Genomic DNA, 15,581 nt, shown 5'->3' on the forward strand with positions numbered 1-15,581 from the left:
AAAAAAATCTACACAAAGGTTTTATTTTAAAATATTGAAATGGAATGAAGGGAGTTCCAGTATGTTCAAATGAAAAATCACTTTTTGAAGTTCTACTGCATACAGTAAGGTGACCCATAAAATAAATGGTTTTGAAATTTTGTTCATACAAAAGAAACTATATACTTTTAAATAAATAAAAGCTACTATATACATTATACTGTACATTTAAATGAGAGATGACATGAAATGGAATAAATTTAGGGTTGCCTTTTCATCAGCAAGGCTCATAACTGACTTTATTACAATTCTGAATAAAACCCTCTGCTTTAGATTATTTTTTTTTTGTTCTAGTGGCAACCACATGAACGCACTACCATATTCCTGTATTTTTTTAGGATAACATTGGAACTGTCATCAAAGTAGAGCACGGAGATTGCATTCAGTTTTGTTGGTGCACAGCATGGCTTTGGTACATGATCAGGGAACATCAAATGAACCTGAAAGACAGATAAATACATTGCTCATATATCAAACAGAGTGGTACAAGAATCAGGTCAGTGCAAAGCATGACTATAGAATTCAAAGGGTCCTGTGGTTACAGATTTTCTTTGGGTAGCAACTTTAAATTCCACCTTGTCTTGTGAACTTTTCACTGATTTCAACTCATGGCCAGACCTACACAACAGCTGATGGAGAGATAAAATAGGAGGAGCAGCCAAGACAAAAGTGGTTTTCAGATGAAATTTAGAAAAGCATCAGAGTTTAGGAAAGCACTTAAACATATGGTTAGTACCATCTTTGTTCAGGACAGCACTTAACATGAAGCCAATGCTCAGGACCCTGGACTCGATGGGCTCGTTCTGAAACACTAGTTCCAGCCTGTCAAACAATAAGATGTGGGTTTCCAGGCAACATCAGTGTATTTTTAAGGTCTTATCTAGGGATTTATGGAACCAATTCTACTTCCACTGGAGTCAAAATCAATTTGTAAGGTGGGTGCCAGCTGGACAGAAGGTCTGGGGAAAGGTTTGAGACAGAGAAGGCTTTCTGTACACCAGGCTGGAATATATCAAAGGAAGGTTAAGGAAAAGAAAACAGTTTTGAACAGCATCCCAGAATGAACAAGATCTAGTGGAAATATCTGAAAATGGGGGGAAATACAAGGTCTTAAAGTTAGATGTAATATTCTACACATGCTGAAGACCTGGTAACTGGGGAGGCCAGAAAGGAGGGAGTTGTAATAGAGAGGGCAAGAGATTATTAAGGCATAAATGAAGACTTCAGCAGTAATAGCTTTCCTTTGTATGTTAAGTCTTTGTAAATCTGTTATAGCCATCTGTCTTGTGGTGATATAAACCCAGAGTCTTTGCCAGACAACAGAGAACAGTTTATCAGGAAACGATTTTTACATAACTGTTACCATGAGAAGATCTTTTGAAATGAGCAATAATAAATCCTGAAGTAGCAGTTTAGTAAGAGTTTAGACACACATTTAAAAACAGTTTAACAAATGAATAGCAAAACGCTGAGGAATGATTATGTCTTGCCTAAGCAGATGTTTGCCCTGCCATAACTTCTTGGCCCACCAGCCTCTGCCTCTCCAGCTATGAGCTTGACAGCTCTGTGAATGTGTTAGACTTGCTGGTCTTTTTTTGCCAGAAAGATAACCTGGAAAACCCTGCAAGCTTTTAAAATAGGCTGCTATGTTTTTCTCTCTCTCTGAGCTGCCTTTCCTCCACCGAGCTACATGACCGTGCTTTTAAAGAATATCTTTATTAAGGTGAGAATTTCAAAAGCCTGCAGGTCAGCATGAGGCTGCCTGCTAATCTGCTGACTGCAATGACCAAGCGGTCAATTCCACCTCAATACTTTTTCCAAGGCTCACGGGAAGAGAGATAAGAAAATAATACAATAGTAACTCATTTAAACATGATCTATCTTGCATTTATATGCATCTATGTGTTCTAAGTTTAGTATCATTTCTCCCACAGAAAGAAAAAAAAAGGAAAATGAGGGAGGTACTGACCCAACATCTCTCCTGTGCTTGTTACAAAAGAAAAAAAAATGAGTCAGGCAAGTTTGGAGGGGTACCAAGGAACAATCACTTCCCAACCCAAAGAGTGGGCTTTTTCAGCATGGTGTAATCAGGATGGCTGGGACATGATTACATTTGGGTTAGGGTGGGGTGTATGAATAATTGTTTCCCAAGCTATCCCCATGTGCACACCTTGTGTAAATCTGAATTTTATATAATTTAATCCAGAAAGCATTCAACTACTGTTATCTCATCTAATTTATGTGCAGTTAAAATTTAATTAGCCTCATGATTTTTTGGCTGCATAACCGAATGCATGTACAGGATATGCAGAGGGAGACACACAATTCCAAAAAGGCAATAAAAAGGAGGGAAAATTTAAGTATCCACATAAAAAAAATACATTCTGCAGAAATTTCTTAACTATGGGAAATTAATGATTTTTGGAAAGAGTAGATGCACAAGTGAAAATAGCAATGAGACACTTTTTATTTCACAGTCCATAACTGTAGGAAGGAACTCTAACCTAGGGATCTCACTGGTATTGGCAACTTTTCTGGGCAATGTGCAATGTTTACATAATGCTAAACTATTGCCTTGCTGACTTATTTATTTTCATTTCATGGCTGCATATGTGTTGTTCTTCATCATCTCACGGACACATTACTATATTCCTTCCTAACTAGCATTTGCTTTTCCCCTGCACCTGAACCCCTTAACGCAGCCCTTCTCTTTATTCCCAGCCTCTGACTTTTCCCCTTCTTTTCGTGAATCTTGCTGAGTTGAATTTTGGGCTAAAGGAATAAAATATTGCAGCAGTGTAATGACTTGTGGAAAGTGCATAAATAAGAAGCTGAAAGGAAAAGGAAAGGAAAGGAAAAGGTCTCGGGCCATATGTTTTATTAAAAAATGCCCCTGCCATGTAGGAATACTTGCCAATTTTCAAAGGCAAAATCTGTTTTTTTGTTAGAAAGAATCAAGCAAAACCAAGTTTCCTTGCATGGGCAAGTGGGATGTGTTTATTTTTACCCAGGAGGGTAATAGGTGCACCCACTTTTGAAGTAGAACAGGTTTCTCAGGGTTTTATAGTCAAAAGCAAAGAAAAAGACCATCATCCAGAGATAGACTCAGCAGCACAGTCTGGTGGTCAGGATACTTTCTTGACCACCAGCTGAAATCAGGGAGAGCCTTGTTTCTCTAGTCACAGTTGAGTGCCTTGACCTTTCTAGAAACTAATGAGGATTGGCAAGCATTTCCTATCTTGGTTTTGTACTCCTACTCTCATCCCGCTGTTTCTTAGTCTGCCAATACTAATGCTGTCCAGAGGCAGTTATTTAGCTGGCACAGGTGGAAAATTAATATCAGACACAAAGCATAATGCTTCAAAATGTCCTAGGTGTCTTGCCTTCTGGAAGTGCAATGCATCCTGAACCGTAACCAGACATTTTGGGAGTAGAGGAGGCCTTGCCAGTTGATACAACTCAGCTCCTCCTTTTGGCTGCTCCAGCTAAAGATTAGCCTAAGAACTGGCAGAAGCAGAAAGCTGGCTGCAGATCTCCTCTTACATGTACCAGGCAGAGCAGCAAATCCAAACACTTGTTTAGAGGTTGTGTTAGCCAGGCCTGACTGAACAGAGTGTCTCACATGCTAATGTATCTACTTGCAACACTTCCCATTAAACTACATTTTGAGCTTCTCTGCCAACAGTTGATAGCAGGAGTCCACAGAGTGGCTATGTATCTGGAGCATTTCTGGAAGGTATTAACATGTAGATATTAACATGGGCTGTGAAAAACTCTTGGAAGTGGGGCTGCCTCCACTTTGCTTCATGCTACAAAATTCTTTGGTGGAATGACACAGTCTTCTAATGTAGCATTGCATTTGAAATGGAAAGTAAACCCATCCTACACCCTGGAATGCTCATCTGCTATTCAGCGTAATCCTCAAAGCATGGCTTTGAAATGAGCTATCGTTTACAGAAAAATAATCAAAATCCAATAGTAGCAAACAGAGAGGAAGAGAAAGACAGATCCTGTGCCAAGACACTGGCAGCTACAAAACAGACAAGGATAACCTAAGCAGGGGCGTACCAGCGTCTGCACTATGGCATGATTCGTTGCATTCATGTGGGCATTGAGTGGGAATGAACACTCTCCATCGCAATAAAACGCAGCATAACCTTCCGGTGCAATAATCCAGTCCTAAAAGGAAAACAAGTGAACATACTCATTTATACTTCTCAAGTAGAGAGAATTTAAAACTATATAAAACTAACTAAGACTTATCCAAAGACAAAATGAACTCCATAATGTGGCATGTAAATGTACTTTTTTGCCAAAAAAAATGTATTTCATTTGTTCCTGCAAAACTCAAATGAAAATTCAGTTAAAATTGCAAAACATAATTCTCCTAATTGAAATTCCTGAGCACTTTTTGATGTAACAGAAGTAATTAAAATGCATTCTCTCGTCTCAGCCTACTCAATATTATAAATGCTATTACTGCATGAGACAGAAGATTACAAGTGATTACCTAGTAGAATTGTCACTGCAAGGTGCATTTTGACTACTTCCAGCAATATGGACAGCACAGGGAAAAGATCACACCCAGGAATATATTTTAAAATTTTAATAAAGGCTATACATATGTTTTGTTGAATTTCTTCTTCGCCAGGCAAAAGAAATGAGCTATGGTGGGAAGAGGGGGAAAGAGCCAGGTGCATATTCCACGGAATTAATTTCTTTTTATCTCACTTCATCCCAAGTTTCATTGTTCAAAACGCCTTTTGTTCTCCAACCAGAACTTTGAATTATTCTAGTACATTTGTGACAAAATCTATGTGCTTTTCTCTATGGTCATGGTCCAAAGCTCTGAGATGTGTCCTAAAGGATTGGAGAGTTTAACACACAAAACACATAATTTTTCTCTAATCTATGAGATACCATGAGGAAATGTCCAACGACAGTGGGAGAAAGTAAAATAAATTTTCATGATTAGAATAGATAGAAAACAGTATTTGTAACCATACCTGCCATCCTAGGTCTCGGAAACTCACATAAAGTTCATGTTTCTTACATGCTTGTTTTTGCTCGCTTGTGTTGTAATCTACGGGAATAAAATAATTAAAAAATATATATTTAGAAATACTGCTACAACTGACAGTATTTAGCAGGGCAGTGAAAAAAATAAATTAACAGAAGTAAAATTGTCTTGATACAACAAAGTTACAAGATTTATTATTTAGACATTAGTACATTTTCATTTTTTACCACATTTTCCTTCATCTTTTGCTGTACTTTTTCCAGAAATATTCATCAGCTGATTATTTTAGTTGTTACTATTAAACAAGTAAAATAACAAACACTTTCTAAAGACTTAAATGTTTCTGCACTGTCAGAGATTTGCCAGGATAGAAGAACACGCGGAACACCCTATACATGTCCAGGACATTCTGTTATCCAGGACAATCCTAATCCTTGAGGAAATGCAGTGCTCATTCCCTACTGCAACCTGTCCCAGAGAAAGGGAAAGGGAAGGAAATGCGACAGTATCTTCATTACAGTAGCACCACCTGAGTTAGTTCAGGATGCTAGTTCTAATGATGCTGGCAGTGAGTCATGTGATAGAGCTGGGAGGACAGTCTCTCTCCTCTGTTGCCATTTAAGGAAAGCTTAATATGCCTTTTTGGGGACCAAAAAATCATTTCTGGCAGGAAAAAAGAAAAGAAAAGAAAAGAAAAAAAAATAGCATTGCCAGAAATTCACAACAAAAACAACAAAGACATATAAGAAATACACCAAAAAATAAATCTAATTTTCATTTTTAGTGTTTTAATACCAGAAGACTGGAGGCTTGGAGTTAGAGGTCTGTTTAAATTTTTTTTGCATATTCATAGTTTTTTTTTTTTTGCATAAAATGAAAAAAAAATCCAATATATCTTAGAACAATATGGGAAAATTTACATTGAGAGAAACAGCCACTCTGGAACATAAGGTTCCTGCAGGACTTTTGCCTTTATCCTACAAGGTTCCTTAGAGAGTGTTATGAACGACACAGTAGAAATATATAGGCATTGCCTGAGCATTGCATCATGATGGAATGAGAAAAGCCAAAGTTCAGCTGGAGCTGAAACTGGATAGGCATGAGAAGGGCAACAAGGCAGGCTTACACAGGCTCACTGGCAGCAAAAAGGAAAGTAAGAAAAATGTGACCCTACTGCTCAACGAGGCGTGGGACCTTGCAACAAAGGACTCAGAAAAGGTTGAGTCCTTTAGTGCCTTCTTTACCTTGATTTTACCAACAAGATTTGATCTCAAGTCTTCTAAGTCTCTGGAAATAGAGACTGAACTACCCCCAGTAGAGAAAATTGAGTTAGAAGCAAACTGAAGAAAGCAAACTGAAGAAACACAAGTCCATAGGAGCAGGAGGAGCACCAGAGGGTACATAATTTTTTAGTACAAAATGACTGTGAGGTCACTTCCTACCACTTTTAAATGTATCTGGCACCTGAAGGATGTTTATTGTGACTCAAGAATGGAAAATATCATACGCATCTTCAGGAGGGCAGTGAATCTCACCTGAGTTTCTGGGAAGACTATGGAGCAAATCCTCCTGGAAGGCACATGAGGAACAAAGAGGTGTTTGGAAACAGCATAGATTTATCAAGGGGCAACCGTGCCTAACCAAACTGAGTGTTTTCTGTGTTGAGATGAGTAGCTCTATGGACTTTGGGAGAGCAGTGGATGTTCTTCATTTTGCTTTTTTAACATGGTCTCCCGTAGTTTCTTATAGACAAATTGGTGAGACATGGTTTGTATAAATAAACAATTTAAGGGGTGGAAAATTGGCTGGACTGTTGGTCTTAGAGGTTTGTGATCAGTGGTACTAATTCTATCTGGCAGCTGGTTTCTAGGGGTGTCCCTCTGGAATTAGGCCTGGAGCGAATGCAATTTAATATCTTTGTTACCAACCTGGACAGTGAAGCAGGGTACATCCTCAATAAGGTCATAAAGGATGCCAGATTTGCAGGAAGTGATCAATCACCCAAATTACCAATAAAATGTTAGACTGATTCAGATCCAGAAGAGACTCAACAAGATATCATTCAAAATGCCTGCCTAAATTTTATAATTATCTGCAAAATATTACAGGAATATGACCTTTTTCAATGAGCAATATATGCACTTTCTAACAAATATACCCAGAATGCAAAGTATCTCTTAAGATTGCATCAAAAGCTATACACAAGTCAAGATATACCATAGACATGCCTCCTCTGTGAGCTTAGCTAATCATTTGTAATTCTAAATAACTTGTCCTAATATCACCACTGGTGCTGAAGTTAGACTTACTAAGCTACAATGCTCCTAAAACTCATTCCTTTTTAAGGATGGATGCTACTTTTTTCCTTAAGTTCCTGTGGAACTTTCGATGCTTTAGATTCTGTCCGTTTCCTCTAGTACTATCAGTAGCCACCACTGACAAGAGGCCAGAGTTATTTGATTATAGATTAACCTGGGTTGGACGAGCGACATCACACCAGCATATGGTTATGATGGTCTGTGTTTTATGGGAAGATAAGCTATCTGCAAACCATTTAACCCACACACCTACCTATGAAGAGCTTTAGATTCACAAGAAACTCCTATTAATTCCTTAAATTCTATCTTTCATATAGGGCATATATTGTGTGTGATATAAAATTACATATAAGTTTCAAGTGTGACATTTATAATAGGAGCTGGTGCCAAGGATCCAATTTCACAAACTTCAGCATCAAGCCCATATCCTTATTCTGTCAAGAATCAAAACCATAGGATATTGTGACTAAGTAAAAGTTCCTGAGCTATTCAGGGACTGCAATAAGGGGGGTGGGGGGTCCGAAAATTTACATAACAGAAAGAGCTATGGAAAGAGGGCAAGAAATTATAAGAAATTTGAATAAGGCTTGGGGGAGGGAAGAGAATTAAAGAATTACAGACATCTCTATATCTACTGTCTCAAAGTTGTGTTCTTAATTAATTAGTGTGACACCAACCAATAAAATGAAGGAAATACACAGTTAAGTATTGTTTTCTGCTCTTGTGCTCACCACAAAATATGATCTTATCTATCCAATCAAAAGATATGTAGCTTTGTTTTTGAGTTTACTGGTAGAATTCACTATTAAATATTTAAAAGTGTATATCCTTTAGTGCCCAATTATATTGCAATTCTATTCAAAGGATAAAGTTCAAAAGAAAAAAAAAAGAAAAGAAAAAAAAAAGCTTTATGTGGTGTACTTTGAGGAACAAGATGTCTTATTTTGATTTGTTTTAGTTATTTTTCCTTTTATCTGCAGTTTAACCAAAACAGAACTGGGTAAGTAATAAACACTTCAATCCTCTGTGCATAGAAGGCAGGTGGGGTCTAAAAGCTAAGTTTAGTTTTCTGTGTTTTTGCACTGCATCGAGGTCATATTTTCTTGAAGTTCTTAGCAACACAGGGATGCTGACACAAGATCTGTCAACATTTGCCCAGCTGTTATAATAACTAGCACATATAGATCTTATTTTCTCCATGTTGTGTTTGTTTGTGTTATAATTCCTCATGAATAATTCAGAAACATGTTTTTCAGTGATAATATGGTCGAAAGAAGGAAGGGAAGAACTACCTGCCCGGCAACCCTTTTTGACTTGCTGAGAATACAGCAAAGCCTGTCCTTGACATCCAAAAGAAAAAGGAATAAAACCCCAAAGTAACAGGAGAAAAATAGAAGAAGAAGGAATTATTGGGGTAAGGACAGGATTGGCCTGCAACAAAAGTATAACCACACTCTCTGACACATTAAGTGAAGCATCTTGAAGCATCTGCATCTTGAAAAGTCCCACCATTGATCATTAACAGTACCCAAATAAAAGGATTTTGTCTATTTGTGATGTAGGGACAGCTGGGGCAATGGTGCAGAAGTCAAACTGTCATGCAGGAGCTGCTCCTCCAGGCAGTTTTGTTATGGTAGACACTGCTATGAGAGCTTGCAGTTACCTGTGAGACTTCTGCTATGTCATGAGAAATGGACTGTAGTTATGTAGCCTGGGAAAAACCATTATCTCCTGGAGGAAGTGGTGGAAAAAAGTAGAGCAGATGACTACTTCCTTCTCTTGAATTGTGCCTTCTACTCTCTACAACTCTACAACAATTCTTGCTGTCTTTTTCTTTCCCAAATCTAACTGTCATTTTAAACTGAATCCTAGGTATCAAAACTGAGTGCCTTTCACTGCATACACTAAGGTCAGATAAATGCAATTAACAAATGGGAGCAAGGAGGAGTTCTTTTATGGCTCTCAAACACAGAACACTTAAAATTTAAAGGGAAATTGTAAATATAGAATAGTACTTAAACATTAAGGTAGTTTGCAATAGCGACATAAATTATCTGCATTTTAACTTTCAACACAGAACATCATCAAACACTTCAGCATTCAGCTCTCTGCCTGAATAAATCATAAAGAGATATTGTTTCATAAAGCACTTTTCACTGCTCTTGCAGTATTTACAATAGCTCTGGAACGAGACTGGATACGTAAATGAGGTTCACTAGTATTTTGAAATATAGAGACAACTCTTCCATAGGTAATTCCCATGCTAATGCAACTTTCTAGCATGTATGGTTCATACCTGCCACTACAGTTAGGGCTAAGAAAGTTAAGATTGCTTGTTTTCCAACGTTAGGGCAGCAGGGAGTTTGTATACAGCTTTCCTGATATAATCACACAGGCTTAACTAATTTGTTCAACTCTTATTTTCTAATGGGGTAGAAAGATGGGATTCATTTTAAAATTAAGATAGTTAAATTTAGGTATCTGCATGTAAATGCCTACAGACATGCTAGAAGTATAAGCCCCCAAAATATTTGATGAAAATTGAGGCAATGCAGTCAAGGGAGATTGGGTAGCAATCCAGCTCACCCTAATTAGCTGAACTGATACCTAGACTTTGTTGACATGTTTAACAAGATGCAGAACGCAGTTAACAGGGGGTGTACATCTATTACCACTTCATAAACCCTGGGATATTAGAAAATGATATGTGGTTAGCATATATGACACAGGACCTATGGAAGATCTTTCTGAAATGACACTAGAACATCTCAAGTGAATCCAGACATCTGTGTGACATCTTAATTAAACCTTAGGTCTTCAGCAGCTGCCTACACAGGTAGAGATCAGTACATTTAATATGGACCTTCATCTCAGCCTAAAAACTGCCTAAAAGACTAAGGTACTGCTGTATTTTGGTATGTTTGCAATGTGTTTGTTTTCCTAAATGCCTTCCATGTGTTTTATAGATAAAGGAACATAGTGGAGTTTGAGATGCAACTGGGTAAGATATTTTTGCCTTAAAGTTTTAAAATCACATTGAAGGTGAAGTGAATAAAAATGTTAATTTCCCTTTACGTGTGGTTCAAAAAGAAACTACCCCATCACTGTGACCATTAAAATCATTGAAAAAGTGATGGCTTAATTAATAGATTTAAAAATCATAGTGCTGCTCCTCATTCAACACAAGGTACTTTATTGGCTTTTATATTAGCTTTTAAAAGAAACAAAAACAGCAATCAAATAGTGGATATTGAAATAATTTGATGAGGTGGACCAGGATTTATTGACAAAAGAGCAATAAAATTCTTTTATGCATTTAAAGAACATGTTTAAATTTTAAAATGTCTTTCCCAAAATGGCAGACAAGAAATAAAACACATAGCCATTTGTATACTTAGTTTTTTGTTATTTTTCCTAAATTTCAATTACATAATTCTCAAATTAGTAGATATTTTCTGGCAAGTATGAAAAGCATTTTTATGGGTTTTTTTTGGTTGTTTCATTGGTTGGGTTTTTTTGGTGCAGAAGCAATATTACTTACCTTGGAAGTAGGGAATTGGGGTTTTTTTTGGAATTAAAGCAGTTTCACAGAGCATAACTGACTACATTTTAAGAAAAATAAATAAGCACCACACACACAAAAAAATCACTTTGTGTTATTCAGTCCAAAGCACTTTTATGAAAATAGGGAAGTACATCTTGTAGTACCAGTAAAATAGAAGAAACACTTTTTGCAGAACCAAAGTTATGATACTGGCATTACACAAACTCAATCCCTTTATCAAAATCAATGAATTTAAAGTCAATGTAAGCTAGGAAACAGATATTAAAATATGAATTGCAGAATGCTCAGCGAATTTTAACCTATTGTTTCCAAAAACACGCTCGTGGTTACTGAATAAGTAAAACAGTTAATGAAAGGAGAACATTTTGTTAATATCATATTGTATATAATAAATAATTTTACAAAGCCTTTCTATTAAAGAACATGCAGGTTTTTTGATTTTATTAATAAAAGTTTAAGTTTTCATCTTAAGGTCATCTTTTCCTATTAATTTATAGTTGCTCACCTGCAATACTGATTAATGAAAGTTAAAAATTAATTGTGCAGACAAGGTGCTTGTGGTACAGAATATCAGGGAACTTCACCATCAAAATACAAGCAAAAGAACAGTTGTAAATAAAGGATCCCAGCATCTTAACAAATTTCAGCACCTTTTCAAAAGCTGGGGTCCTCAGAGGGAACACGTCCATCCCTCCAACCCATCTACCTCAGAAATAAACATGTCTCAGGTCCTCAACAGAAACTAGAGAAAGATGAACTGTATTCTGCAAAGAGCACAGTGTTTTTTCTACCTATACCTCATGCACACATAAAACTGAACCCACTACTGAAGTGACAATAACCCTTGCTATAGATTAAAAGGTTTTTTTTATATTATTTCTGTTCATATTTGAATACTCATTTTTAACTCAAAAGTGGCATTTTATTCTAGTAGATCACCAAGTAAATCCTAAGTAAATTTAAAAAGATAGATTCAACTGATTTCTACGATTTCTTAAGCAAGAGTCTGTGTTTGTTATGGCTAAAATTCATCCATGTGCAGAGGATCATGGAAAGACTTATGTATTGCATTAGAGGGGTCTCTAATATGCCATTTTTGAGGTTTTGAGTGGGATTTAAGTAATGCATAATGCCCATAATGGTTCTCCACAAATAGAGGAGTTCCACTCTGAGAATGAATTCTTTCCACAACAAGATACTAATTTGCTTGCTTATAAACATCCACTGAGCTTAAGAGTAGTGTCAATCCTGAGTTTTTGATACTGTGATAATCTGCCATGCTTTCGGAAAGATATATCTTGAGTTCCTTTCTTGCATCCTGTCTTCCAATGGTAGACACTTTTATTTGAAAGTGGGAACATCTAGAAAGTGACAGTATACTCTTAACTGAAAAGAGCATTTCAGGAAAGACTTTCAGCAAAACTTACTCCAGGTTCCTAATGGAAATACCATTTCCACATGCTTTATTGTAAGTACCTTTCCCATCAATAAGGGATCAAATTCAGTTTCATTCAGGGATACAGCATGAATTCATACCAGGTGACAGCTGCTCTGAACTCATAAACTGTTTACGTTTTCACAGACTGGCTAAGCTTCCTCATTTTAAGTATTCGTATTTCTGTCTTACATCCCAGCTTCTTTAACTGGAAAACTGTTAAACAGAGTCCAAGCATTGTGCCTGACTGAGGGTTTCTAGACAAGCAGCTGGCATGCAACTCCTTGTCTACCTCCTTGTCACACATGGCAGACATTTTGTGCCACTGCCTGCTCCAGAGGACTCATTTCAAACTCATATACATTTCTTTTTCTCAGAACTACAGAGTTTCTGACTGTTCAGCCCATGAGCAGTGTCTTGTTAAGCAGCTGTGAGTGCCCTACAGTCGAGCAGCTGCCTGTAACTCCTACAAACAGAAGCTAGTAAATCACAGCATCATCTTACCCCCAACACTTGGCATCCTGGAAGACTCCTGATGGCTACTCGATTTGTTGCGGTTCTGGTTTTTCCTTTTATTGTTGGCTGCCCGAACAGAACGGAAAAGCACTTCGCTTGCCTTGAAGAATGCAACCATGAATGGTTGCTTTGATTGAGGCCCATGTCTTCCAACCAGGCCAGCAGATTTAACATTGATACTCCGACCTGTAAAGTAATGGAAACTGTAAGTTAAATTCATGAGGTGAACTTCTGGTCCTCCTGAAGCCCTGGTGGGAATTCTGCCACTGACTGAAGTCTGGCAAGGAGTTTGCCCGTAATTCTGAGTTTATGTTATTAGGAATCATAGCCTAATTTTGTTGAATAGAGCCCAGAAAACAGAAAATCCAATGATTTACAAAAGTTTCAACAACCTTACAGGCAGTCTGCCATTGCATAAAATTGTGCCTCTGTATGCTACCTACCTTACTTGATACATGGATATTTTAATTCAATCTCATGTACACATCTTTAGAGGTGAAAAATAAACAAGGCCCATTCAAGCTGAGAGGCTATCAAAAGGATAATGCAATGTGGTCACCTAATCTTTGCATCGCAAGGGTGTCAGATGTGGAACCTTATATCCCCAAGGCAAAGAGGTAGCAGGGAAGCGTAGATAATAAATATACTTCTGCTTTGAAAAATAAATATTGTACAGTGTTACTCAAACTCATGTTCATTCACTAGCAAAGGTATGAAGGCATCCCGTCGTTTGAGAGAAATCTCTAACAGAGTTTGAAAAATACACGTTATTGACTCTGGTTCTGTTCCCAAGGGATGTGCATATTTCTTTAAAATATTTGTTCAGTCAGGCCTCTGTGGTAACCTCACTATATTATAGAATCTAGACTTCGCTAAAAGAAAAGAAAGCAAAACAAGTGACCGAAACGGCATCAGTGACATTTTAGCAAATAAACCCTTGCTCTGAACAGAATTTATTTTGGCAGCGTAAACACTTTTGTGCGTACGTGTATTATGCAGAGCCCTTCAAGCGTCAGAAAATGAGACAGTGTCATGTGAAGCTGTGCAGCTGTGCTGGGTGGGGGACACAGAGGTCCTTTAAGCACAAGGTATGTGCAGAGACACTGCGCGCACCGCGAGCCCCGCACATCATCAGGAGCCTCCGGAGCCAGTGCAGAAAAGTCTGTTAGACGGACAGCCCAGCAGCATCTGCTGCACAAATGTACAGTACCCCTAGCTCAATTCTCTAAGAAAAAAAAAGAACTTGCAAATAATCCTAGGAGCAAACCTTTGAGAAACGAGCATATAGGTTTCCTTTTCAAGAGCAAACCTACAGTGGCGGAATGCCAGAGTCTATATTTCTTAGAAAAACTCTATCATTGGCGTAAATGAAAGAGGCAGTTTGATTTGTGGTTAAAGTAGTTTCCATTCTACTTCCACTGTAACAAATGTATTAATTCAGCTCAGACTTCCTCCTTCTGGCAGCCCTTTTGCAGTAAAAAGAGAAATTAGAAGTTCCAGCCAAATACCATACCTTGAACTGACCCACTTCAATACATAAACACTTTTACAACATGTTTATTCAGGTGTAGCACTTTAAATTGGTTTAAGATGTTTCCAGTGACAGAGAGCCCAGCAAAGGCAGGAGAAGAACTGAGAAAGTTAGCAGTTACGGAGCCAAGTAATTGGCAACATATTCTGAACAATTTTGATAATTACTTTTTTGACTGCAAGGAAAAAATATATTTGTTGAAGCTTCTGATTTCATTTTAAATGGCTTTTTAATCTTATGTTTCTTTAATTCTTCTTTTCATGTGTTTATGTAAGTTTCTCTTAAATAATTCAGTAACATTAATTTCTATATGTTCAAATTTCTGTAGCAAGTCAGATACGAAAAACTATACAGGCCATTCTCTATTCATTGCACTATGGACAAACTAACCTCTTACCACAAAGTTCCAAGTTTCCCCTCATTTCTAGAGGGAATATTTTTATTATTTTATTATTTTTCTTTATTTTCTTTATTTTTTTTCCTATGACTTTCAGAATCTTAATTTTATCTATAAAATACCTTACTGGTGGACATTTTAAGAATACTGTTAGATTTATTTACTGAGGCTATAAAGATATGTGCAGGTTTTCTGAATTTAAATCTACGTTCTCTGAATTTACAATGGTAGATATTGTGTGTGAAGCAAAATATCCTTCAAACCAGTGTGAACTCCCTTTAAAATAACTTTTAATATTATTAAGTTTCCTCTGAGTTTCCTTTAGACTTCAGCTATAGATGACTTAAGATTCCACAAGTTAAGGCTTACTTCATTATTCAAGGTATAGAGATATGCTGTAAAAAAAAAAAAAAAAGTCTGTAATCTACAGTCCCTTTATACACAGAAAGTCAGTTTATGTGACTTTATTCCTTTATTTGCTTGATCTTTTAAGCTGCCAAGCTACGTTTTTAGGAAACATTTCTTTTTCAATTTCTGAATAGTCTAAGCACTGAAATCTGCTTCCAGTGAAGTCAACAGGAAAACTTTTATTGACTTCAGTGGGTTTATCATTAAACTTTTCTCTCTCAGTTTGTCATATACCTTAGATTAGCTGTAACTTTCAGAAGATGAAGCAATCAAAATATACACTGCCCTTGAGACACTGTATTTCTTCTGAGGATGATCTCTGAAATGTTTGGTTTGGAAATTCACAGAATTC

The 15,581-nt window shown here is 37.0% G+C and overlaps 1 protein-coding gene across 1 annotated transcript in view; it reads right to left on the minus strand.

Annotated features, from left to right (window-relative positions):
* Positions 1 to 282: 282 nt before the first annotated feature.
* BMP5 (bone morphogenetic protein 5) overlaps positions 283 to 15,581 on the minus strand; it is a 52,425-nt gene continuing 37,126 nt past the window's right edge. Inside the window, exons 4-7 of the mRNA XM_010222405.2 lie at positions 12,882 to 13,079; positions 5,046 to 5,122; positions 4,108 to 4,218; positions 283 to 479 (exon numbers count right to left, since the gene is read on the minus strand). Of these exons, the coding sequence (XP_010220707.1) occupies positions 330 to 479; positions 4,108 to 4,218; positions 5,046 to 5,122; positions 12,882 to 13,079 (536 nt within the window). The 3' untranslated portion in view covers positions 283 to 329. The remainder of the gene's footprint in view (positions 480 to 4,107; positions 4,219 to 5,045; positions 5,123 to 12,881; positions 13,080 to 15,581) is intronic.

Source organism: Tinamus guttatus, unplaced genomic scaffold (genome assembly GCF_059628265.1).
Source record: "Tinamus guttatus ecotype Peru unplaced genomic scaffold, ASM5962826v1 Tinamus_guttatus_pri_ptg000383l, whole genome shotgun sequence".
NCBI lineage: Eukaryota > Metazoa > Chordata > Aves > Tinamiformes > Tinamidae > Tinamus > Tinamus guttatus.